Here is a 25,651-nt window from a genome sequence, read left to right as displayed (position 1 = left end):
ATAACAAGGCAAACAAAGAAGAGAAGTAGATAGTTTACAAAATTGGATATAAGGTTTAAAGCACTCCACTGACCTGAAGTTTCTCCATTCCATCATTCTTATAATGTACAAAGGAGACTCTTGAATCAGATGCGCAGAGAACATTGGGCTCATCTTCATTGCTTAACTTAATGTATAAGTCCTGACCAATTCTATTTGTAAAGGTCATGTATGGTCGGACAGTGATCACCTACAAAGATTTTACCAAATGAAGCGCCTTCATTCCTGATAACATCTAATTTGTAGAGCACTGAGAAATATTCCTACCTTTGTAGGAACAGATTGATAAGGGCAGGGCTTTGCAGAAACAAAAAGGTGAATACATCTGCCATCAGCATTATAAGCATAGAGATCCACAGAGCCATCCTGTTGATCAGGAAAAAGTAAGTGCTAAACAACAATATCCTTTTAATAAGATATGGCTTCAAGTTACTGTTAATGTTTGATCTACCATGTCACTAAGGGGAGAAAGATCTTTAACAGGTCCAAAGTGCTCGTTGCTAGGCTCGGTAACTGCTACACAGAGGCCATACAAATTAAAGTTCAATGAAGAGGCAATTGTGTGACCATTGTACATTTCCTCATCAGTTATTTCCTCGATTCCTTCGTTTTCCTTTTTGGCACGAAGTGGAAACCTAATCTTCCTTGTGCTTTTCTTCCCTCCGATATCAACAAGCCTGTATGTAAGTGATGGACATCTGGAAACTGAAAACCAGTAAGGAGCATAGACTCTGATTGTTTTTGACAAATTTGTTTGTTCTTTGTCATAATTCTGTTCAATAACGAGTTGAACTATCCTGCGTATTCCATAAATATAAAGGGTATTAGATCAGAGAAGACTTAGCTTTAACATGTTCAAGAGATTCGAATTTTAAAAATCCAGAATATAATAAACCTTCCAGAAATAGAACTTTTTAAGCTTATTGTTTTGGATGGAATTTCGTGAGGATGAGATATCAGAACAGCTTCCTGTAAATCAGTAAAAAGTTAAGAGAGAAAAATAGACAATGAAATATGACAAAGAGCCAGATCTGATGTGCACTTTCATAAGCATTATATATAAAAACTACTGGATTTTCCTAAAATCTCACTCGTAATGGTAGCCATCCTCTCTGTGGAAGTAGTGAGAAGAATAAAGGCCTGCATATATCAGCATTGTAAATATTTACAGTTCCTCCATGGTGAAATATTCCTCTGGAGCAGGCAATGAAATGACCACTAGGTCGCATCTCAAGGATAGAATATTCAGCTGTAAGAGGAAGATAATTGGTGATAGATAATGGGGATTTGATCACAAGACTCCAGTCCAGGATAGGATCAGAACGAATGTCTTTTGAAATCTCCGTTGCTTGTATGCCCAAACAAAACCACAGTTTAGGTGAAGAAGCATTAGAAGAGCTCTCGACTAGCTGGGTGCAGCATAGCAATTCCTCAGACTCAGTCAGAGCTGATACATATATCTCACAAGTGCCCTTAGGTTTTTCAGAAACCTCCGGCTGACCAGGCTTTCCAACTACCGAACTCCAAGAATACTTATTAGAACCGTCAACATTTGAAGGTCGCAACTGGAAAACAAATGATCTAGACTTGCTCAAGGCTGACAAGGGAAGAGGCACTGTATCACCACGTTTCAATTCGGCCACAAATAATTCCTTTGCATCAAGTGATATTTGTTTCCTATTCCTGATCCATCTCCTTTGCCTCACAGAACTCAAGGATGCTATGGAGTCATCTGACTCGGGCCATTTTAGGCTTTCTACATCAGGAGCATGAACCCATCCACCAGCAGTACTAGTAGATGGTGTATCCAGATGCCAATCATCTAGCCAATCCCAACCCGAAGGTAATTCAACTCCAAAAGCTGCCTACATGATTGTAGAGGAATAAAAAAACCAAATCAGACCTCATCTTTAGAGTATTTCAAGTAGTTCCTAAAATTTCAAAATACATTTTCAAGGCCCTAGAGGAAGAATGGGCTTTAAAGCATGTAATTATGAAAGAAGTGCAACAATATAAATACAAAGATACAAGTATCAAAAAGTTGAACAGAAAACATATTTACATACTGTGGCATGAAGTATACAAGTTTATCCATTGCAATTAGTAACCATATTATCCAGGATCAATGCACAATTTATATAAAGTGGAAGGGGTTCAGAAAGAAATGAATCTCATGTTTGTGGAATTAGAGACAAAAGCAAGACAAGTAAAATTAAATGAATAAAAATGAAGTGATCATTTTTTAAAAGATAGATTCCTGGTGTAATACAATGGACAATATGTTCAGTGTAGATAAGTTTTAGGAAAAGGATGAAGGAGGCATAATGCCCATAATACAAAATACTAGCATAAATAGAGGTTTGTTTATGCAAAACCTTCACTTTAAAACAATGAGCACATTAACATGTGAATTTAGAGAAGGCAGCAAAGAAAATTAATTATGGTCCAAAATGAGTTACTGCTACTTACAGCTAAGAAATTACTTATATTTCTTACCTGCTGGGAGCCTCCACCATAGGGCTGATCTTGATTCAGTTGAACATTGCAGCCAATCCACCCAATATTTGGATCATACTTTTCAGTTTCAAAGAACTCATCTGTCTGAATTCTGCTACCATCAAGTTGACTGCCTTCAGGCATTCTTACATCAGTAGGCTGCTCCGTCTCACTGGAAGCTTTTGATACAAGACATAAATCAAGTGTAAAATCTGTGTTATTATGCACGGATACCAGTGACCTAATATTTACATATCTGTTGCCATCCTTTACACTAACTTCACCAGCTACAATATCATTGCCTAAGTGCCAACTAGCAGTGGGTGCTGCATAGTTGAGTTGCACAGTAGTCCAAGGTCCCTCCATGCTAGGACTTATCTGAATAAATCCAGATTTTCTGCCACCGACAAAAGGTTCATTTGTCTCATCAACATTAAATTTTGGAGGCAAAATTACAGCACATCTTAATTTCCCACTTGACTTCTTGCTGCTCCTATCTGCTTGAGTAATATTCTGCAAGAAATAATCCATTCAGGAATCACAGCAGTTAAAATGCTTAAAATATTTCCACTTACAAAATCAATTTAAAAATAAATAAAAGTTATCTCAACTAGCTCTAAAATAAGAGGATCACATTTACCATAGAAGGTGGCAAGAATAAGTCCCTCCACATTAAGCTATTGGCGTAATCAAGGGAATCATCTGGGATGTACACAGCTATCTGGTTCAAAGGAGCTGAAAAAAATCCAATGGTGTCACCTGTAAAAGAAATTGTGGATTCAGTAATGAACGTATGCAAATTAGGATGTTATCTGCTTCCTAGAGTTACACCCTTGTGAATTCATGTGGTAATAAAGTTATCAATACCATATGCAGAAATTTAATGTTACTGTTGAGGCTTTTCTGTTCCTATTTATTGTTTTAGAGTAGATTATTACAAGGAGCTATGACAAGAGTTGCTTAGGTCTTAGGTTTAAATTAATTAGATTTGTTTTCAAATTGAGTTGTGGCATTGATTCAAAATCACAATTACCTTCCTTGGGTTAAGAAAAACAGGTTATATTTTATCCAGAAGTATAATATCAACATTGTTGGAATACATATTAAATATACCACTATTCTGGAATCCTTGATCAGCCAAACCACATTTCCGATAGTTTTCTCAACAATACAACAACATTAAAATTATTTAAGAGTTGCGTTCAACAGCTTAATGACTTGGAATGTTATATACACATGCAGGAGGTAAATCATTGCTTGTGAAATGAATAGATTGGCATGAATATCTAGTACCTTTTCCCACGTCAGCAACAATTAGCTCCAATGTATAGGAGTCCTGTGCAAATTCAAAATCATAGTAATGGACCATGCAAAAAAGGGAAACGCGGGCATAAAAATGCACAAGGTTCATTAAAGAAATATGAATATTTTTCTTACGTACAGGGGAGTCAACTATAAAGAAAAACATTTCACTCCAGTCAACTAATTCAGAATCAGAAGACATGATACTTGAGATACGTCCACATGTCCGTGCACTTTGTTGATGAAGCAGTGATTCACTTGGAAGGCTATGGCTTGGAGAAAGGCGAACAGCCACAGTATATTGATGAGAACTCAACCCTTCAACTCTGGGTAACTTCCATCAAAAGCATTCCAACAGACCATGAAAATGATCAAACTATTTGTCACATTAGAGTCAAACAGAGCATAAATAAGTGAACTTAAAATCATTTCACACGCAACTTCAATTTCCTTCCTACTTTTACTGAAGAGGGGGAAAAAACCAACCAAGAAGGTAATCAGTTTAGTAACTAATTTGGAAACTATTTTTACACTGACACTGTGGTTTCCATCAATTTCTAAGTGAGACAAGGCCTTAAAAAGGTAATAATCGAATAACCAAAATAAGACTGGCTACCATAGCAACATTACAATTCTCTACAAATCCATAAATTGCCATGATAACCCAAAATGTAGAGCTTAAGAAAAAAAAAATCAGTTTTATCCTTTGTAGCTTTTAAAATAAGTTCAAAAACAACTAAGTATATTTTTATTTTCTTTCAGTTTAACCTTCATTATTTTGACTCTGTAATCTATGTCAAAAGAAGTTGGTGAAATAGCAAAAGCACGCCAGTAACTTACTCAACAAAGTGAACCAAAATAATAGGTAAATGAAATTTCACTTAAAACGCTGATCTATCTCTAAACATTTTTCATCTTTACATTAATGCATAAATAAATCACAAAGCTTGTAATAAAGGACAAAGAAAGTGATATCCTCCATCAATATAGTTAAAGAGATTAAAAGACTATACCACTGCATCTGCTATAATGATTGTCACCATTGTTCTAATTTTCCTGCACAGCTCTCCTTTCAAGTGAGAGTCCAACATGCTTTTTGATACAGGAACATTTATAGGCTTCATGTTGCCAGCTGGCATTTTAATAATATCTGAGAACCCTCTCCTCTCGGTGGCTCTAACAAAAATGTCCTGACCAAGTTTGTTTTGTGGGATGATATAATAACTTCTCTTTTGGTGGACATTAACAATTGATCTTGTTGCAGAGGTTGGAAAACATGCTTCCTGTTTAACATAGAGAAGAAACTTTTCAACACCAAAAATCAAGACAAAAAGGAAATTTTCCGAACTGAAAATGATAAAAGATAAGAAAAAGAGAATTCATATCAGCACCATATAGACACCAAACACTAACAAATAGTACTACCAGAACATATCAAGCAATTCCAAAAACTTACTGGTCGTTTATAATATTGATGAATAGCACTAAGATTATTCCAGCTTGCATAAGCTTGAATAATCATATTAGCATTAGACACAGAGATATTCAAGTTGAGATCTCTCGTGGAGGTGAAACGTAACTGAGTAGCTGCACCAGGGGAACTAGGATCATACTGATACCTGGAAATTATCATAAAATTTGGGCCAGGAAAGTCAATGCAAAAAAGACATCAATGAAATACAAGGAAGACAAAAAGTAGTATAAGAGCAGATGAAATCTAAGACAAAGCTAAAAGAAGCTAAGGATAATTTATTTCATAACAACATAGCAAGGTAAAGGACCATACATCTTCTGTGAATAGGAAGAGGAAGAAAGTAAGAAAATTTACAAACTCATCCAATAAATGTGAAATTTAAGAATTTTGATTACCAAGAAAAAATTCTTAGAAAAATATAAGTGCTTAAATATCAAGCTTTCAGTCTTCAAACTTAACTCTTAAGACAAATATCAACTGCCAAAACTACAACACCATTCTATAAAGTTTACATACCACTGGGGTAATCAGTTTGATCAAAACCAGCATTATAAACCAAGCTTATGCAACTATTAAACTTAGTGAAGCAAAACAAACGAAATTATAAAACTCAAATTAAAGGAAATTAATAAAGCATAAAATTTTCTTAAATCTAGAATGGACTATCAGTTGGAATCCTATTCATCACAAGAGAGCACAGTATCCAAAAACTACACTTATTTTTTTTTTATCTGGGATAAATAAACTACACACGCCAAACAGCTGAGGGGTGCCAACTAATGTTTTACATTTAATTCGATGCATCATATGATGATTACCTTAAAAACCCATCCATTGGCTCAACAATCGGCTCCCATGATTCATATTTATCATTATATGACCTCGCAGCTAAAGAGAAGCTAACAGTAGAATTTGAATAATTAGGTCTTCCCCGTAAACTGAATGCAATTCCACTCAATGATATATTAAACAATGGCACCATCTGCAAAAAGTCAAGCATAAAGCTGTTTGAATTAAACCAAAGAAAATTTACCCAGTATCATAAAGGTTCCTAGTTGTAAAAGATAAATCCAATTACAACTTGAGAGCCTTTTTTACTGAAAACTGAAAGTTTTAGACTAGAATATTTCAGAACTAAAGACGAAGAGAAAAACCATAGACCACAGAAAACAATGATCTGCCCAAGAACCATAGAAGAAACTCAGATAAAATTACATACCAGGCCACCATAGTCATCAAAAAGGGCTGCAGAAAAGGTTGTTATTTCTGCATCAATGACAGTATCATCTGAACCACTGTGTAAATATGGATCAGCCAGCTTTAAAGCAAACCTCCTTGGGGGTTTTCTGGATCCACCACGGACAAAAAAAGTCCCCAACTCATTAGCAACAACCCAGATGCTAAATGGTACAGTGCCAAACTTGGCATCTGTTGTGTCCCAAACACTTTCTTCCAGAAACTGATCACCAGTTACCATATCACTCCGAATGCATCTTAATGTGCAAATATCTTGTTGCTTTGGTGGGCCCTTACATGCAATGCAACCTAAAGAAACATAACCGGGAGGAGCTTGAGGCAACCAAAAAGAAATATTCTCCATTCCTCTCTGTTTCTTAATCTGTCCAACTGGCTGAAAGCCTGAAGGTGCTTTGAAAAGCTCTTCATCTTCAGCATCATGCAAAACAATACATGCATTTGGAGGCTCATACCTGGCCCACAGAAAATTAAAGATCATCAATGTCTATGAATAAAACAAGATATGTCCAAAAAATCCATTTATTAAATATCACATACCCTTGAACAGCAATATCACCAAAATACACCATTCCTTGGGGGACCTCTGGACGCCATATGGATAGTTGCTTCCTTGAGCTTGAACCTCTATTCCACCAAACCAACCTAAAACTAGCAACAGCTTCAAAACGCCGGCCAGAATTTGCAACTGTTGAACGATTTGACTGTTGATTGCTGACGCGACCAGATACTGAAGCTTCGATATCTGAACTTCTAGATGCTTTCGGATGAAATTCAGGAGACCTAAGAATTCCATAACGTAATTCATATGCTCTAGCTAGTAACCTCAAAGTAGTGGGTTCTGCTGGCAGGAAGGTACCAAGAGAATTGTCCACGCGCCAAAATGCCAGACTGGATGGATATCCACAATTCACAAGTAGCATTTTGGAAGCAAATAATGTCATTAGAAACTTTGTTAACATAACAGTACTAGCAACTCATGAAGGATAAAAACATTTTCCCACAAGAATACACGGACAACCAAAGTCATAATAGGATGGAGCTTTATGATTATACATACCGGTTGGTAGCACTGGTGGTGATGCAGTCCCTGAGGGAACAAGGAGAAACAAAAGAATCTAAGATGCAGAAAGTAGAAGATGATGATGGTCGCAACTTTCCAGGGGAAACCACACAACCTAATGCAACATAACCTTCAGGAGGTTCTGGGAACCAAACAGAACAGCAGCTTTCCCCCTCACCAAGCACACCATTTGACGATGTCTTGGAATTAACTTCACATTCATCAGAGATACCTCCAGAATCTAAAGGTGGCCAAATTCGTTTAAAAGACACCGGTCTCTTGACTGGCACGTAGTTGGTATTTACAGCAAGAACTCCTTTTGTAGGTGGTTTGTCCCTGTCAAGTGAAGACCATGAGCATCAAAGCACAGGAAGAAGCAGAATAACTTTCAAACCAATATATAGTAAAGAGTTCACTGACAATGGTGTCAAACAGTCACCAAGAACTGCAAAACCAACTGGTGCACAGGCTCTCCAAAAGGAATATATCTGGTCACTGTCGGGATCTGTAAAGCATGCTAGGGCTATAAGTCAACCATGTGAAACTTCAAACAAATTCATCTCCAACAATATTGGATTTAAAAAAGGAGAAAAATAATCAGGCATACTTCTAATTGTTCCAACTGTGTCAAACTGAGAACAATTGACAGTCATTTCCCTTGATGTTCTCCTTAAAAAAGCCAAAATATCTTCTTCAACTGCTAAAAACAGTCTAAGGATGCTGAATGAGAAATTCATGAATATGTCTGAAACAGACAAATGTATATTTGTCTTTCCAGAAGCATTAGAATACTTAATGGTGGTGTCAAAAGGCTCCAAAATTCTGACTCCATTACTCTCCATTGTCAAGCCAAGGGCATTTGCAGTCATCTCAACATTATCACCTTTCAGAACAAGCCTGCAGTTACATGCCAGCATCAAATATCAACTGTCATATCGTCAAAAGTTCATTGCAAGTATAAGCCCCATTCCTAGGCCACATGTCTCTAGCTCTACAATTTGACATTGAAGGAAACAAAAAAAAAAAAAGTTCTATTTTGACATCTGACCACTTTAAGAAGTGCTTGCAAGCATACAAGAATGATTTGATCATGAAATTATACTACTGCAAATTTCATAAACTGAAAGTTTTGAGAAATAAGGAATTTAACATAATTTACATGAAAAAGATGGTATAACAAAAAAGAAAATTGAATATGCACTATAGTTTAGAATATGAGCAAATCTATGAGTATCAAAAAGTAGTCGGCATTGAGAAACAAGTGACATGAGGTTTGTAATTGATGATGAAAATAGCAAAAAAAAAAAAAAAAAAAAAGAACCACCTTCCAAAAGCATCCAACTGAGCATGCAAAAGCTTGTTGGACAAGACTGAAGATTCTCCTACATCTTTTGATGCATTGTAAAAGGTCAGTTCTGGACCAATTGCCTGCAAAAGGACAAATTGTTCATGGAGATCTATTTAAGTGTAAATATGTCACTTTCAATCAACCATAGCAGATATTAATTTTGTCACATTTAGAATAAAACATGTTAAGCATATGTGAGCATGGGGCACAATAACATATTATCACACTTTAATGGAAGTCTTGCCATCAATTACATAGTGTATACAAACAGCAAGACAGCATTTACAAAGATTCATACCCAATAACGTATCTAAGTCAGTCAGCAAGAAGTAAAAATGAAGAAAAAGCATTATCAAACAATAAATGTAATCAGGTATACTGGTTTTCTCCACTTCCATTTTTTTCAATTTCAGAAACTTATATATACGAGTTAGTGAAGAAACTTTCATAAATATGAATAGAAATAGTGTGCCGGTAGATGTGTAGATGTGTCAGAATTTAAATTTCTTAAAAGGAAAAAGAACTGTTAAGTACTTTATATAAATTGTAATACAAAATCTATTGTAAGAATACAAATTGATTACCAATACTCTCAAAAGATTAAAAAAATAGAGCTCAAATTTATCATATTCGTTAAACTATACACAAAGCCTAGGGGCTCCAACATTGTAACAATTTGATTTGGTAACTCTTGAAATGTTGGCAGACAGCATCCTGAAATATGTCAAGAACAGTATCACAAATTATTTCTACCACGCCCTCTTTCGGGAAAAAGAGAGAGCATCATGCTTCAAACCTAGGATCTCTATCCAAATCCCACTTCATCCTTACCACTAAAGTGAACACAATTGGCTTTTCTACCACCCAATTTTTTTATATAGAAACATGGGATTCGAATTGCTGTCCTACTTGTTACAATTCTTGATGCAAATATCCTTTCAGTTTCCCAGCAAATCACTGACTGAAGCACACCTCAATAACTAGCTAACTTTATGAAAAATAATAATAAACTCAAAAGAAAGTCCGAAATAACAACAACAACGAAACAACCAACCAACCTGAAATTCAACTATAAACTCTGCAGATCTGTCAACAATAGCATTTTGGGGTGCAAGCTGATTAGCAATTTCCCTTGCAGTATCCACTTGCGGATCTTCCTCTCCTCCCTCAAAGTAGACCAGATCATCCTTTGAAGCAGAGTAGCCACTGTTTGTTCCCAGGGAAATACACGAATCTAAATAATGCCCATTCTGCACCAAGATAACCGTAGCTATGAACAGGGCCCATTCTCGGAGAAGATGTTGGTTCATTAGGTCAACAAAATAAGATGTGATTAAAACTTATACCTTGATAAGAACATTCTTGAATTGCAACTTTTTCCCATTCCCCACATAAATCATAGCCTCATTACTAGGAGCACAAAGATCAATTCCCTCCCTATCTTTTAAATGCAATATTCCACCATTACCATCATATATAAAGTGATCAAACTTTTCATCATCAGCAATTAAGGGTTTCACAGGAGAGAGTGAGAACTGAGCCAATGGCTGTGTGTATGTTGATTTATCTAATATAATAGCATCTACAATATGCAAGGACTTCTTATCTTCTTCATCTGTCAGCATAGTGCCAACTGTTGGAACAAAAAACTCAACTAGTGCCAGCAGAAAATCTAGTGCTACAAGCAACTGAGGCTTCTGGACACAAACTGAGACAGATGTTGTCGATTGACCAAATTTTGCATCAAGAAGTAGCATCGTAGGAAATGGTTTGATATTATTCCCTTTTGTAACATTTGCATTAGATATGAGCTGGCCATTGGTATTAGCAACAGAAACTACAGGGTTTTTCGGCATCGCTATTGCCAACTTGAACTCTTCCTTAGTTCCCACACGATTATCAATCACAGTGAAACCCTTAAGACTTGCAGACAGAAAACCTTCACCTAAAGTATTAGACATGTAGAGAAGCCAGGTGCCACTTGCCTGCATAACAAAGAGAAAAAGAAATAAGGACCTGGACATGCATGCGATTTACTATACCATGAACAATTAACTTAAAAGCCGGGCAGTCTCTTTCATCTTGAAAGACATGATACCTCATAAAGATTCATCAAAAAGAACAAATGAGATGATAGAACTACAGAATCTGAAACAAATGTACAAAATGAAAATTTACCTGCACAGTGGCCAGAGGTGAACACCATTCCTCCCCAACATATAAGCCCATTTCAACAAGATTGATGACAACTGAAACTTTCATGGCAGTCGAAGTTTCATCATTTGGAGTTCTACGCTCAACATCTGCAGTATTCTGAGGAATAACATCTTCTACAACATCCTCTGATGATGTTACAAAGTCGCTGCCTATTGGTGGTACAATATGTGGCGTCTCAGATATATTAGACAGTGCACACTCAGTAATAATCATATACTCCCTGTTTGACAACTCTGCTTTCAATTCCTCTATCTGAAAATCATGTCAAAGAAACATTTAACTCAACATTTCTCTTCATAAAAAAGGCAACAAGACCACAGAGGATTTTGCTTGATGTACCAGTACATCAATGAACACATAGTCCATTACCTTGATGTCAGCTTCAATACTTGGTATTTGATGCATTAAGTCTCGAAGGGACCTCCGGATGACAATAGAAACACCTTTGACGTCCTTAATAATACTTTCACTTAAGTCTGATTCAGTACCAACATTTAAATTGATGTCCTCAACCTGCATCCCATTAGAGAAAATGACTGAGGAAAATGCATGTGAAAGTTTAAGTTAGAAAAGTTCAGAGTTGAAATATATTATTCATCAGAACAAATTTGTCCCATCTGATGTGGAATAATTACTTGGTCCAACTTGAAACATCTTATTTATGAAATTCATAGGCCAAACTTGAACTTATTCAATAATTTTTTCCCTGGCTAGAAGGGTATGCTTGGAAAAAAGATGGTGGAATTTGTATTATTACTCAACGTTAACAACAGAGAATCAAATCTGATTGATTATTCCTTTTTATACAATGATATGTACAAAAATACACTACTTCTGAAGAAAGTGTTGAACATTTATGGTATAAGAAAGTCAAATAAAGTACCAACAAAAGCCTCAAAGAAATGATAGCTTAAAGAAGGATTCACCATATCTAAGTTATAGATGGGAGAAATCATAAACACATTCATGCCACTTTTACTTCAATTTCTTACATCTACTAAGCTGGCCTATCAGTTGGCAATCTAGTCATGATCCTCACCATAATTGTCATTATTTCAAAATGGACAGCATTCAAGTCACTTTTACTGCCACAGAACCAATGGAAGGTATTCTGCACCGTAATATGAACAACATCAAGCTTCAAATAACTGTCACGGAAAATGAAAACAGTTAATATTAGCATGTCATGATAATGAAAAATATAAAGATAGCTCACATGGGCAGAAAACCAACTAAAAATTAAAATTCAATAAAGCTATATTCCAGTATCAACATACTCGAGGCTGTCTGTCTTGCGAGGCATCAGAATTATAGGTTTCCTAAGTGAAAGATCCAACCTTAAGGCAGGTGACCCTTCAATTTCACTAGTCGTGAACCACTTCTCCGAGTTCGTACCTTGATCTTTCAATTTGACTACACTTTTTGAATCCTTGGGAACAAGACCCATAAAGTAACTGATAACCTACATTACCAAGTTTGAAATACATGAGATAACTAAAATGGCACTAAGTAATTGCTAATAATTAAAAGTTATGTTACCTCCTGCACAAAGCGATTCAAGTAAACAATGCGTACTTCAGAAAGTTGGCCAAACAGGCTATATTCAAAACCTTCGTAATCTTCATCATCAATGCTGAATGAAGTGAAAACCAGCTTCACAACATCCAGAAAGAAAACAATGGTTAAAATTTACAAACATTATAAACTAAATTCAGACAAATATACCAATGAGTAAAATATGAAAAGTACAGAGATCCACAAATTCAGACAAGTACACACATTAGGGTTCTGTCGTTACGAAGAACTCCAAACAAAACCAGTTACACTCGAAAAGAAAATGATCTTGAAACAACTTGTGCAACAAATCCACAAATCTAACAGATGAAATATTTTTTCTTTGTACGGTTAGTAGAAGATGGCAAAGTTAAATACCTCAACAAATGATGTGCCTCCAGGATCTCTCATATCACAGATCCAGAAATACATATGGTTGCTAGGGAGGCTGTCATCACTTATTCTCAAGTTTCCCAATGCTGCATTGATACTAAAAGAAGATGGGAACACCTTTAAACAAAAGAGAAGTTTTAATATTAGAACAATAAACATCAAATTCAAAAACAGGTAACTGAGTTTCAAATAGAAAAAATGCAGTTGTTGAGATGAGAAAAGGGAAGGAATAAAACATTAAAACTAAGGCAAGATTGGGTAAAACTGCGAAACAACTGAGGCAGACCTTTATATCAGTACGCAGATTTTCTTGCGACAAAGTAGCAAACTTGGTTTCATTTTCATTCATCAACAAAGTCTGAGCATGAGCCATATTTAATGTTAAATTGAAAATAATTCTGGATTTCCCTTTTCCTAGCAGACCTTTGACCACAGGCTCCTCAATGCTAGTTGACTGTAAATTGTCAGTAGGATCTTCACTAGAAATATCGCGTTTCACACCAGCTGCAGAAGAACTATCACTAAAAGACTCACAGCTTTCTTCCTCAATGGTGATAGAACTAGCAAATTCCATAATAGCAAGGATTGTTGGTCTACGACAGAAAAAAGACAAAGTAGCCAGAGTCACAGTGACCTGAAAATAGCCTGTTATTACTTCAATGAAATATAAAAGAACAAGACAATAGATGAGGAGAAGATGATTGAAGTCTATTTCCAACCCAGAGAAGAACCTACCTTCATGTCAATATTGTCGTATAGGGGAGAGTTCTGGTCATAAATAACTATTTGTGCCTTTACAAAACTATTTAATGTATCACTTAGTTCAATATCCTCTGTTCTTGGAAGAAGTTTGCCATCAGGGAGTAAACCAGTAACACGACTAAAACTCTGAGTCGGTAACGAGGTTTTCCCTGATGAGAGAAATCCTTGCAAACTAACTAATTCAGATGCTTTACGAGGTGTGGGTGTTGTGCTCTCAACAGAATCAACCAAATTTTCAGGGGCTTCATAAAATTTTTCGTCTCCTTCACTTGGGGACAACACAATGGAAGCATCATCCAATACTGAATGTGCATCTGCACTTCGTATAAAAGATCTTGCCAAGTAGCAAGGCTTAGACACAGTACTGCAGCAAATCATATCTTCGATTTCCAGTGATTTCAGCATAGTGCCAATAAACATATCATTCCCTTTTATTGAAAGTTCAACCTGTGTTGACAAAGGTAAAAATTTATAAGATCAAAACAAATAGAAATATGAATTGACATAAACGTGATAATGTGAACCTTACCTGACCACCTATTGCTCGGAATTCAAATAGTGGATACTCTTCAGCAAGAAGCACCTTAATGAAACTCCGCTCATGCTAGAAAAGATAGGCAAATAAATCAATTCCTAAGCAGTTCGACTTTAGTTGAATTTCATGGCAATATAGTCCAGGCTTACCTCATGGTTATAACTAAAGCTGATCTTCAACTCATCAAGAACTCCAGTTATAAAAACACTTTCTATCTTCGCTAAATCAACTGTATCATGCTTGTCATTAGGTTCTGTTTCCGAGTCTGATGAAGTTTCAGATAGACTAGTAATAGGTGCAGAAGCCTGCAGAGAGAATATTATTTAGAATTATTCCTTTCTTTGCATCAGAAATATTATGTGAACCATGAAAAATAATTCCTTCGTAACAAGTAATATGCTCTTGCCCTTCTTGATGACGCCCCTTGATTTTATAGAGCATTATCCTCAAGAATGTGATGCAAGTGTGCTAGAAGAAACTTTATCACTTCTAAATTTCTAATTTCCTTACTAGCATTTAGGACTTCATCATACAAAGTCCAGCTATTTTTATGTCCAAAGGGAGAATTACCATTTTCACAACTCAAGTGCCTGAGAACTATTTTGGTAGATTTATTTTGTAGGAATCGTGTTTCTCAAAATAGTAATGTTTTAGGATCCTACTCCAACTAACGAGTATGCCTGTTTATATCTCAATGTATTGTTAGACTTGTTGGAGTTAATATCTAATAAAGATTCAGGTTACTAAGAGAATTTGTAGCTAAGTTTCCTATCACTTCTTCTTCTACTACTATTCCCTTGCTCTCTTTTTGATAGATTAAACCAGGAAGACCTACCGAAGCATGATATATAGCTCCCTGCAGGCGGCTTTGCCATGCTTTCCTTGAATCATCACCATCACACTGCAATATTAGTGCATTCACATCTTCCATCACCTAGTAAGAAAAATAACACAAATAAAGCAATATTCAGGGGGGGGGGGGGGTTCCACATTTGAACAAGAAAAGAATTTAAGTTACTATCTCACTACATTCCTTGGTTAATACTGTTTTAATAACTGAAATGATCTTACAACCTTGCTATTTGACCGTGCAGCATCACAAACAGCCAGCACAGATTCCATATCACCAGCCAACTCTGTTGGAACTAGATACACTTGTTTTCCTCTCAAACTACAGGGCAAGTAAACCAGGACATAAACTTAGAAACTGAAGTACAAGTGAGAAGATCACATAAATCAGGAAGACTATATCATAAAGTAGACTAGCTGGTGTAACTCTAAACAAGCAAGAAGCCGTTGATGACTTTAGCCATCAAAAAATGCAACTTTTTTGGTGTATCCAGCCACATTTGAGTACATCCATCCTCATCAAATTCATATCTGCCCAACAAGATTACAAGAGGTGGAGTTTCGTCCATGCTCCACAATTCTCACAGTAGGTTTCTAATATAATCTACTAAAAAGAGATTTTACTATGTAATAGTCATTAGTGAAGCAATCTCTTACAGTAGCTACAAGTTCCAAAAACATAATTTTTGAAAATTAGATTAAAAAAGCAGGCTCAGCTTTAAGACTTCAAAAAGAGATCTAATTCTACTAAATTTTAAAGTAGTGGTGATGCATGTTAGATGTAATGTTGTTCATTCATATCTCCTAAATCCTAAAATACATATCCGGTTATCTTTTATGATCATGCTAGTTGACTTTTTCATACAATCTTCAACATACACATTTATCTATATAAGATGATCATGCCATTGGAAAATCAATTTGGAGAAGTTGGCTACTAACCTGACATACTGTTTGTATGACTTAGAACCGGGAGTTTCAAGTACATACAGAAAAGGCCCTACTAAGCACAAGTATCTCCGTTGCCAAACAGCTTCCCTGTTTCCCACACCCTATAAAATAAAAATAGAAGGGGAGGGGGCAGGAGTAGGAAGAAAGGTCAATAGAATAAAAACGGACCAGAAACTGACAATATATGTATGTGTATGTGTATGTGTATGTGTCTATGTGCACGTGCATGTGCATGTGCATGTGCATGTGCATGTGTATGTGTATATGTATATGTAAGTACAAGAGAGACAGGAGAGAGACCTTCCTACTAAGAACAAACAACCAACCCTCAAAGTCAGCTTGATTCCAAGGACGAAAGATATCTGGATTGTCTTTGTCCTCCTCCCGAAAGATTTTAATTACTTGCATCAATCTATGGTACCGTGCAGGAGAGAAGTGGAAACCTAATGATGGTAACTGCACAGCAAGTCTTGTTGATGGGTATGATGGGTTCTCTAAGCGAATCTGTGTGAAAAAATAATTGACTTCAAATTAAAGAACACACAACAATCTTACAACAATGTTTCGAGGGAAACTGTCTACAACTTTACCTGCTGAAGTTTCAAGATTACCCCACATTTTTCAATAACAGGCAAGAAACTAACAACATCAACATTGGTAGAACCTGCAGACTTCTTTGGAAACGTTTGACTCCAATGGTAATCACCATCAACCAGAAAAGCAGAAACATCACTTAAAACCAAATCAAACTGCAAATACAAATCAAGAACCTCTGAAGATGCACGTGTATAGTCATCCTGTAAATATTCAGCAAATACCATATAAATTACACATCTCAAATTATTAACTAATTAAGGTGGGGCTTATCTTCATCCTCTAACCTGTGAACGGATGATCAAATTTCCCAAATCAAGAAGAAGTTTTGTTGAATGCTTGCTGTTGGGTCGAAATTCAGTTGGAATCGTAATCTTAGGAGCTGCAATATCCAAGTCTAGCAGAAACCTACAAATAGGTAAAAGATAAACGCTTTTGCATTTTAACAGCTTATCCAAATAATTTTGCTCTCAAAGTTAATGTGCAGAATATTTGATCACATGAATCAAAAGGAGTTAACAAGACATGATATGTAAGAACTACACAAGAGCCAAACATGGTCAAGGTTATACAACCCAAAGAGCAACACCTGAAGATTATAGCTTACGTATCTAGAAAAGTGAATTCTAATGAAATAAGACAATGGAAATATAAAAAGAATTGATCAAACCATGATATTTATACACGGTAAAGCAAAGCAGAACAAGACAACAAATGAAGCTTCCAAATTCACAGTTATGTACTATTAGCCTCTGGTCAAGGTCTCATGAGGCAATTATGGTTCTGACATCAATAGACATAAATTATGTAGCTATATACATAAAACCATCCATTGCAAGTATTAAGAAGCTGCAGAGATAAATTTTAAAACACCGAGTCCAGAAGGCAATTGTTCAAGATATATAATTCTTTCCAGACTGCCAAAAATACAGTCACTAGTGCAACTTTGACTCTAAAGAAGCAAACCTGGCATGGTCCTTCAAAGCCTTGTTCACTTGTTGCTGAGCAGACCGTCTGACTCCATCAATTGTCATCTAATAATCAGTTAATACACGATTAGCAAACCAATCAACACTGACAATATGTTAGTAGTAACTGTCTGAAGGAAGAGAGAATAAAAAACAAGATAAACTTGCTACTTACTGTTGGTGCTTCAACAGTAAATTTATTTAAAGAATGTGCCTTAGAATTCTTCAAAACAGGAACATCTAGTCACCTTACTAAATTCCTAAGAAAATAAATACTCTCACACTAAGACACTAACTTTGTTGTTTAGTTTCTTATATGTAGACACAATGATACACCAAGGATACGGTTGAGAATCTTTGATTTATTTGACAGCATTGAACAGCTACCTTTAGGGATTATAGCTGATTTTTAGAGATTCTAATTAGAGATATTCTTCCTTACATGATTCAATGCTTCATGTATGTATATATATCTGTACATATTTCTGAGAAATATATAGTTTTTGAGTGAGCTTTCCTCAATATATTAGAGTATTCATCTCTAATTTCATCATGGTATCAGATTTTTTATTCGCTTTTTGGGATAATTCTTTTCAGATTTTCAAAGTTTTGTTCCAAAAACCCTAAAAACACTAAATTGGAACTTTCCATCTTAGCCTTTATTTTCTCTCTCACCGCCCCTACCCTTGGAGTCAGAATCCACTCATTGGCGAAACCTCAAGAGTATGGTGACCAGAAGACCCGTGCATGGGCCTCATGCGCTGTCACAAGGTTTTGCCTCTTTGTTTCACGCGCTGTGCATGGCCTTCTCTTGCTGCTGCCATGTTTTTCCGACGCCGTCGCAGTGCTCTCTGCTCCCTTTCAGTCATTCTCCTTTGATTGGTGGTGTATTTCAGCCAAGTTTTTTTGTGTAGGATGTGTTTTTTGTTAAAAAAACTTCAAGCAGATCTTTTGGGGTATTAGTTGTTTTTTTTAGCATTATGGCGAAGGACAAGAAGCTCATGATTCCAACCGATAATCCATCATTGCAAATTAGTCTTGTGAAGCTTGATGAACATAATGATCTTGCTTGGTCAAGGTTCTGCTTGTTGTTTATCAAGGCTCGTGGATTGCAGGGATACATCACCGGTACCACGTCAAAACCTGAACTCATTGATTCAACTTTTAGTCAATGGGATTCAGCAAAGCCTCTTGTTACAGCATGGCTTATCAACTTTATGCAACCCCATATTTCCAAAACTTATTTGATCCTTGATACAGTGGAAAAGATTTGGAATGTTGCTGCTCTCACCTACTCTCGTACTGGGAATGGTGCACAAATTTTTGAGATTCTTAATAAAGTTCATGGTACAAAACAGGGGAGCTAACAATTTCTCAATATTTTGCTAAATTAAGTGGCTTGTGGCAAGAACTTATTATCAAGATTTTTAGGCAACTTGTACCAGTGATGCCCAGAAATTTCAGAAGAAGATGGAAAAAGGGCGAGTTTTTGATTTTTTGGTTGAGTTGAATACTGGGTATGATCAGATTCGGATTCAAGTTCTTCAAAAAACTCTGTTCCCTTCTCCATAAGGCATACTCTTATATACAACAAGAGAGTTGGCATGCTGTTATGCTTTATAATCCACCTACTGAGAAAGCTGGCTTCATTGCTAACCAAGATGGTCCATCGGGTGGTAAGTTTGACAATGGTCACTTGACATGTGACTACTGTGGTAAGCCTCGGCACACTAAAGATTCGTGCTGGAAGTTACACGGTCACCCTGCTCAAGGTCGTGGTGGAAAACGAAGGGGGTAATTCTCGGTCCCAGGCAAATTTGTTAGACTCTGTGACAACAAAGGACAAGTCCACTTCTGCTGGGAGTTTTACCTCGGACGAGATTCAAAATCTCTGACATCTCGTCTCAATTGGACTCTACCTCGAGTGCTAAGTCTAATCATGCGAAATTAAGTTCTGTTTTAAATGCTTCATCTACTTTTGAATCTTGGATTATTGATTCCGCTGCGAATAAACATATGGCAGAATCAAACAAAAACTTATTTAACTATACTACTTGTCCATCTAAAGATAGCGTGCAAATAGCTTATGCCTCTTACCTCCGTCTCTGGAACAAGTTCTGTTGTTTGTACTCCCAGTAACACTTTATCCTCTATCCTCCATATCCCTAAATTTTCGGTTAACCTTTTATCTATTAATACTATCACTAAAGCCTTAAATTGTAAACTTGAATTCTTTCCCGATTATTGTGCCTTTCAGAACCTCCAGACAGGGAAGACGATTGGCAGTGATAGATTATGTGATGGCTTATATCTTCTGAATCGATCATCCAATATGTCTCAAGCCTTATTTAGAGAGGATAAAGATGTCAACCGAGAGATAATTCAGTAGTATAGGTGGTTAGGACATCCATCATTTAATGTTTTTGCCAAGATGTTTCCTACTTTGTTTTCAAGAATTTAGTTGGATTCTTTAATTTGTGATGCATGTGAGTTTGCTAAGCATACAAGAAACAAGTATCCTTTACGTAATAATAAAAGTATTGTTTCTTTTGAGATTATTCATTCTGATGTTTTGGGCCCTACTCGCCTTACTTTTTTATTTGGTAATCGTTGATTTGTTACATTTATTGACTGTTGCACTAGGATGACATTGGTTTTTTATTGAAGTCCAAAAGTGATGTTTTCTCGTGTTTTCGTTCTTTTCATAAATTGATTACTACCCAGTTTGATGCTAAGGTTAAGATTTTGCGAATTGATAATGGAATCGAGTATAACTTTAATGATTATTTAGAATCATATGGGATTCTACATCAAGCCAGTTGTCTCAGTACAAGTACTTAAAATGTTGTTGTCGAAAGGAAAAATCGACATCGTTTGGAGGTTGCTAGATCACTTATGTTCACTATGAACCTCCCAAAGCCTTACTGGGGGATGTGATTTTGGTTGCTGCTTATCTCATTAATCAGATGCCTCTTCGAATCCTTAATTTTAAAAGTCCCACAGAAATCTTACAAGGCAAGACAGATTACCCGATTTCACTGAAGGTATTTGGTTGTGTTTTCTTTGTCCCTCTTCGACATAGGAGCAAACTAAATCCTCGAGTAGTCAAATGAGTTTTCATCGGATACTCTCCCACACAGAAGGGTTACAAATGTTATCATCTATCATTTAGAAAGTATTATGTATGGAAGTAACATCGTGAGGATAAACCTTACTTTTCCTTATCACAACCATCTTTTCAGGGGAAGATTACTGAAAATGAAGAGATGACACCTTACTCTGTTACTCTTCCGAGGGAAAATTTAGTTCCAGTAGAGACTTCGATTCAAGAGAAGACTAGTGGACGGCTGTCGGATAGATCTGATTTAAGGACATACAAAGGTAAGAAAGAAAATGCCATCATACAATCTATTATGTTCCCTAACTCTTCACTGCCACGTGAGTCTTCTTTACCTAAATTTGCTACTGATTTAGAATTACCAATAGCCCAACGAAAAGGTGTTAGAACTTGCATTTTTTATCCTATCTCTGACTTTGTCTCTTATGATTCCTTATCCTCATCCTATAGATTTTTTGTTTTGTCCTTATTCTTTATGCCTGTTTCACAGGATTGGAGAGGAGCTATCACTGATCCAAGATGGAAGAAGGCTACGATAGAAGAAATAAGGGCTTTAGAAAAAAATGAGACGTGGGAACTAGTTAATCCTCCTAAAGGGCAGAAAATGGTTGGCTACAAACGGGTGTTTAGTATCAAGTATAAAGCTAATGGTTCAATTGAAAGACTCAAAGTCAGATTAGTAACGCAAGGATTCACTCAGATATATAGAGTGGATTATCAAGAAATATTTTCTCCGGTTGCTAAATTGAACACGATTAAGATCCTTTTATCATGTGAAGCAAATCTCGACTAGGACTTACAACAGTTTGATGTAAAAAATGTTTTCTTACATGGAGATTTGGAAGAAGTGTATATAAAAGCTCCTCCAGGCTTCGAGGATAAAGATACTCAAGGGAAGGTGTATATACTAAAGCAATCTCCCAGAACCTGAGTTGACAGATTTAGTAAGCCATGGTGTCATTTGGCAATCGACAGAGTAATGTTGACCATACCCCCTTTATAAAACATCACAAGGGTAAGATTACTCTCATTATAGTTTATGTTAATGACATAATTATGACAGGAGACAACAGGGAAGAAATGGCCCGGCTTAAGAAACAATTGGCTCAGGAATTCGAAATCAAAGACTTGAGAAAGTTACAATATTTCCTCGGAATAGAAGTAGCCAAATCGAAAGAGGGAATATTTATTTCCCAAAGAAAGTATGACTTAGACATTCTGGCAGAGACTAACATGTTAGGTTGCAAACTAGAAAATCACCTATTGAGAGTAATCACAAGTTACAAGGATTGGTGAAATGGTGGATAAAGGGAGATATCAAAGACTCGTTGGACGATTGATTTATCTCACTCATACTCAACCTGATATAACCTATGCAGTTAGTTTGGTAAGCCAGTTTATGCATGATCATCGCAAAGCTCATATGTAGGCAGTATTGCGAATTTTGCGTTATTTGAAGTCTACACCGGATAAGGTATTCTCCTCTCCAAAAATAGTCATCTCAAACTAGAAGTATTTACAAATGCAGATTGGGCCAACTCTCTTGATGACAGAAGGTCTACAATGGGTTATTGTACTATTGTTGAAGGAAACTTAATCACTTGAAGGAGCAAGAAACAAAGTGTTGTTGCTCGATCAAGTGCAAAGACTGAATATAGGGTCATGGCTCAAGGTGTTTCTGAACTTTTATGACTGCGAAAGGTATTGGTAGAGCTAAAGTTGTTGAACGAAAATGGATCAAGCTTGTACTGTGACAACAAAGCAACCATCAACATAGCTCAAAATCCAGTGCGGCACGATAGGACCAAGCACATCAAAATAGATCGCCATTTTATCAAGGAAAAAGTATCCAATGGTGTCTTAAGTCTATCTTATCTAGCATCCGAAAAATAGTTGGTTGATGTTTTTACAAAAGGGCTTAGCTATAAGACTTATCATAATCTTTTTTGCAAGTTGAGCATGCGAGACATCTATGCACCAACTTAAGGGGGAATGTTGAGAATCTTTGATTTATTTGACAGCATTGAATGGCTAATCTTTAGGGATTATAGCTAATTTTTAAAGATATTCTTCCCTTACATGATTGAGTGAGTTTTTCCTCAATATATAAGAGTATTCTCTAATTTCATCATATACAAAATTAAGAAAGGCCATTTCAAGTGACTTGGGCTAACGGAAGTACTCCTCAATAGAGTTAAAAAGATAGCATAAGCATAACAAAACCTGTACTGCTGTTGCAGTTTCCACTGCCATGGTCTGACTGACAGCTATATTGCTTTCAAAAAAATTGATAACTTCGTCAATGGATTCCTTGAGATACTGCCAAAAGACATTGAATTAAAAAAAAAAATCAGCATATAATCCAAAGGATTTAGTAGTCAAGAGTTGGGTATAATGGCGTACAGTCGCATAACATGGAGAGGCTTTAGCAACCAAGCTCCAGTCTACTTTGGTATCAAATGGCTTGTAGCAGAAGACACCAACTAAAGAGTCAGATGTAGTTGCACTCTGCAAGAACAAATATAAAATTAAGGTTGGTCCACTACTATGAGAAAAGAAAAGTAACCAATCAGCAACAAGAACATTGTAACCAATAAAAAATGCAATTCTGAAGAATGGCAAGAAATTAAACCTCAGCAAGAAGACCATTGGGAGATGATAATTGATATGATCCCAGATTCACGTCAAATACTTTTGTCTCTGGATAAAGCTTAATGGAGCAATTGAGGCCTTCACATGATAAGTCAGCAAGACATGTACGGGCCCCATCTAGAAGCTTTGAAGCATTACGTTTCATGTGAATTTCCAGAGAAGTCTTAAGAATATCAGGTTTTGCATTAATCATAAGTGACTGATCATCATCTTCCTTATACCCTATAATTTTGTTTAATTTCTCCCAGTCCTCTTCACTGAAACTGAATGATTCACTGTCATCTTTAAGAGATTGACTGGCCCTGGAATTGCAAATGATTCACTGAAGTTGTAAAGTCTACAGCATAAGACGAGACTAGTTAAATTGAAAGAAGATTTCTCTGTACAAGCACTTACCATCCCAACGACCACCATGATTTTTTACCTTTCTGCTGCTTCAAGTAGTTTTCTGATTCTATTGACCGCTGCACGAACTTGTGTGCCAACATTCTGCACAATGCCAGAATAAAATCAAAGTTATCAACAGAGAAAACCACTTCACTGAACCAAAAATGTAGTGAAGTTTTCAAAATTTATAATCAATATGCACATCTGTATGTGGACTGAAATATACTGTAGCAAACAAGCCCAGACTACTCATGCATGTGCCTACATGGTGTCCACAAATTTCTAACTTCTCCACTCTCCGATCTCTCTTATTATAGGAACTATACATGATAGAGAGTATGAAGTGCTACCATCCAACACTCAGTTAGTCTTAGCTATAGTGAGTTACTCCATCTATTCTCATTTGGTATATTAGACTAAAGTTGGATACAAAAAGAATTTGGGAAAGAAAATGATCAGGGTTTAGACACAAAGCTAAGGAGATTAATAATATAGTAGAAGGATTAAGCTTGGTATGCAGTTAAAAAGCAAATGCTATTGTCAAATTTGATGCGGGAAATCCTTGGTTCTTGTAGATGAGTAGCACTCTACTCAGGCGGCAGTTAAATCCAAGAGCAAACCACTCTGAGGGAATAAATTGTACACTTGCCAAAGGAGGGGGGGGATGAGCCAAATATTGTAAATTAGTTAACCATATCTATTCATTTTCAGAGATTATAACAAAGTATATGACCAAAACCAAAGCTAAAAGTCATACCAGTGACTAATAGTGACATATTTAAACAAAATACAGTACCTCCACTGCAGTATAAGTTCAATATCAAGTCCACGATCAAGCTCCTCAATTTCTTTACAATCATCAACTACTGGACGATTCACATCAGATTTAAGTAGGGATGCATATAGGGATATGTATTTCTTCTGCAGCCTTGTATATCTCAAAACTTGCTCCCACGACAGTTTCCCACTGCCAGAATAACCACATTCTTAGACAAAGCAAAACCAGAACCAAAATAAAAGTTGTCAAACTGAAATCATGTTCAGACAAAAGCCAGAAGTCAATATATGTTTAATCTTTGGTAAAACAGTACTAATTTTGAAGACTTCCAAGATGATAGAGATTAGAGGTATTTGCAATAGGTTAATCACATTATAGGATTTTATGCCAAAAACAATAGAATAAAACTAAGATGCCAAGAAACAGAGTTAACTTGTTCACCTAGCCTTCTTCATCTGATCAGAAACAGCTTTATAAGCATACTTCCACCAAGACCTTGGATCTGACTTCAAAGAGACAGTTGGACGGTAATGGGCATATTTTAGCCTCTGATTGAAGGCAGTGAAGTTGTCAGCCAATTTCAGAATATCCCTGTATCCATCCTGCATGAAAGAGGAGAATAAAACCATTAAAAACCTACAGTCAAAGAATAAAGAACTTCCAAGATAGAAACACTCAGGAAAACCTTTGACAAACAAAGGGTCACATCATCCAAGCTCACTGCTCCTTTTTGGAGAGGTTCACCACTGTCAGAAGATCCATTTTGTCGAAGCTTCGAATACTTTGCATTCCCAGTTACAGGTTGTAGGATGTAAGCGTGCTCTTCTATAGGATGATCAGCTGGTCTGCCATCTTTTGTACCGAATCTGAAAACCTGCAGTTCAACGGAAACAAGGAGAATCTAGGTTGAGAACCAA

At 36.3% G+C, this 25,651-nt stretch overlaps 1 protein-coding gene across 4 annotated transcripts in view; it reads right to left on the bottom strand.

The window, feature by feature from the left end:
* LOC105791984 (uncharacterized) overlaps window positions 1-25,651 on the bottom strand; it is a 35,368-nt gene that overhangs the window by 6,125 nt on the left and 3,592 nt on the right. For all 4 annotated transcript variants that reach the window (XM_012620327.2, XM_052634580.1, XM_012620326.2 and 1 more), the window contains 44 exons: window positions 25,420-25,608; window positions 25,176-25,336; window positions 24,753-24,923; window positions 23,966-24,058; window positions 23,550-23,871; window positions 23,321-23,425; window positions 23,141-23,236; window positions 17,798-17,865; window positions 17,119-17,239; window positions 16,828-17,034; window positions 16,538-16,741; window positions 16,229-16,338; window positions 15,512-15,608; window positions 15,273-15,371; window positions 14,587-14,742; window positions 14,432-14,506; window positions 13,876-14,349; window positions 13,427-13,774; window positions 13,126-13,257; window positions 12,733-12,846; window positions 12,471-12,655; window positions 12,233-12,341; window positions 11,563-11,706; window positions 11,155-11,445; window positions 10,323-10,961; window positions 10,035-10,226; window positions 8,953-9,056; window positions 8,236-8,525; window positions 8,049-8,133; window positions 7,626-7,964; window positions 7,106-7,456; window positions 6,531-7,020; window positions 6,130-6,293; window positions 5,294-5,456; window positions 4,851-5,120; window positions 3,977-4,171; window positions 3,829-3,871; window positions 3,176-3,294; window positions 2,536-3,048; window positions 1,131-1,904; window positions 935-1,008; window positions 491-836; window positions 307-405; window positions 74-229 (listed from right to left, as the gene is read on the bottom strand). In XM_012620327.2, the coding sequence (XP_012475781.1) occupies window positions 74-229; window positions 307-405; window positions 491-836; window positions 935-1,008; window positions 1,131-1,904; window positions 2,536-3,048; window positions 3,176-3,294; window positions 3,829-3,871; window positions 3,977-4,171; window positions 4,851-5,120; window positions 5,294-5,456; window positions 6,130-6,293; window positions 6,531-7,020; window positions 7,106-7,456; window positions 7,626-7,964; window positions 8,049-8,133; window positions 8,236-8,525; window positions 8,953-9,056; window positions 10,035-10,226; window positions 10,323-10,961; window positions 11,155-11,445; window positions 11,563-11,706; window positions 12,233-12,341; window positions 12,471-12,655; window positions 12,733-12,846; window positions 13,126-13,257; window positions 13,427-13,774; window positions 13,876-14,349; window positions 14,432-14,506; window positions 14,587-14,742; window positions 15,273-15,371; window positions 15,512-15,608; window positions 16,229-16,338; window positions 16,538-16,741; window positions 16,828-17,034; window positions 17,119-17,239; window positions 17,798-17,865; window positions 23,141-23,236; window positions 23,321-23,425; window positions 23,550-23,871; window positions 23,966-24,058; window positions 24,753-24,923; window positions 25,176-25,336; window positions 25,420-25,608 (9,477 nt within the window). The remainder of the gene's footprint in view (window positions 1-73; window positions 230-306; window positions 406-490; window positions 837-934; window positions 1,009-1,130; window positions 1,905-2,535; window positions 3,049-3,175; window positions 3,295-3,828; window positions 3,872-3,976; window positions 4,172-4,850; window positions 5,121-5,293; window positions 5,457-6,129; window positions 6,294-6,530; window positions 7,021-7,105; window positions 7,457-7,625; window positions 7,965-8,048; window positions 8,134-8,235; window positions 8,526-8,952; window positions 9,057-10,034; window positions 10,227-10,322; window positions 10,962-11,154; window positions 11,446-11,562; window positions 11,707-12,232; window positions 12,342-12,470; window positions 12,656-12,732; window positions 12,847-13,125; window positions 13,258-13,426; window positions 13,775-13,875; window positions 14,350-14,431; window positions 14,507-14,586; window positions 14,743-15,272; window positions 15,372-15,511; window positions 15,609-16,228; window positions 16,339-16,537; window positions 16,742-16,827; window positions 17,035-17,118; window positions 17,240-17,797; window positions 17,866-23,140; window positions 23,237-23,320; window positions 23,426-23,549; window positions 23,872-23,965; window positions 24,059-24,752; window positions 24,924-25,175; window positions 25,337-25,419; window positions 25,609-25,651) is intronic.

Source organism: Gossypium raimondii, chromosome 8 (genome assembly GCF_025698545.1).
Source record: "Gossypium raimondii isolate GPD5lz chromosome 8, ASM2569854v1, whole genome shotgun sequence".
Classification (NCBI taxonomy): Eukaryota; Viridiplantae; Streptophyta; class Magnoliopsida; order Malvales; family Malvaceae; genus Gossypium; species Gossypium raimondii.
The sequence above is the reverse complement of the archived record's forward strand: the minus strand, read 5'-3'. Positions and strand labels throughout refer to the sequence as shown.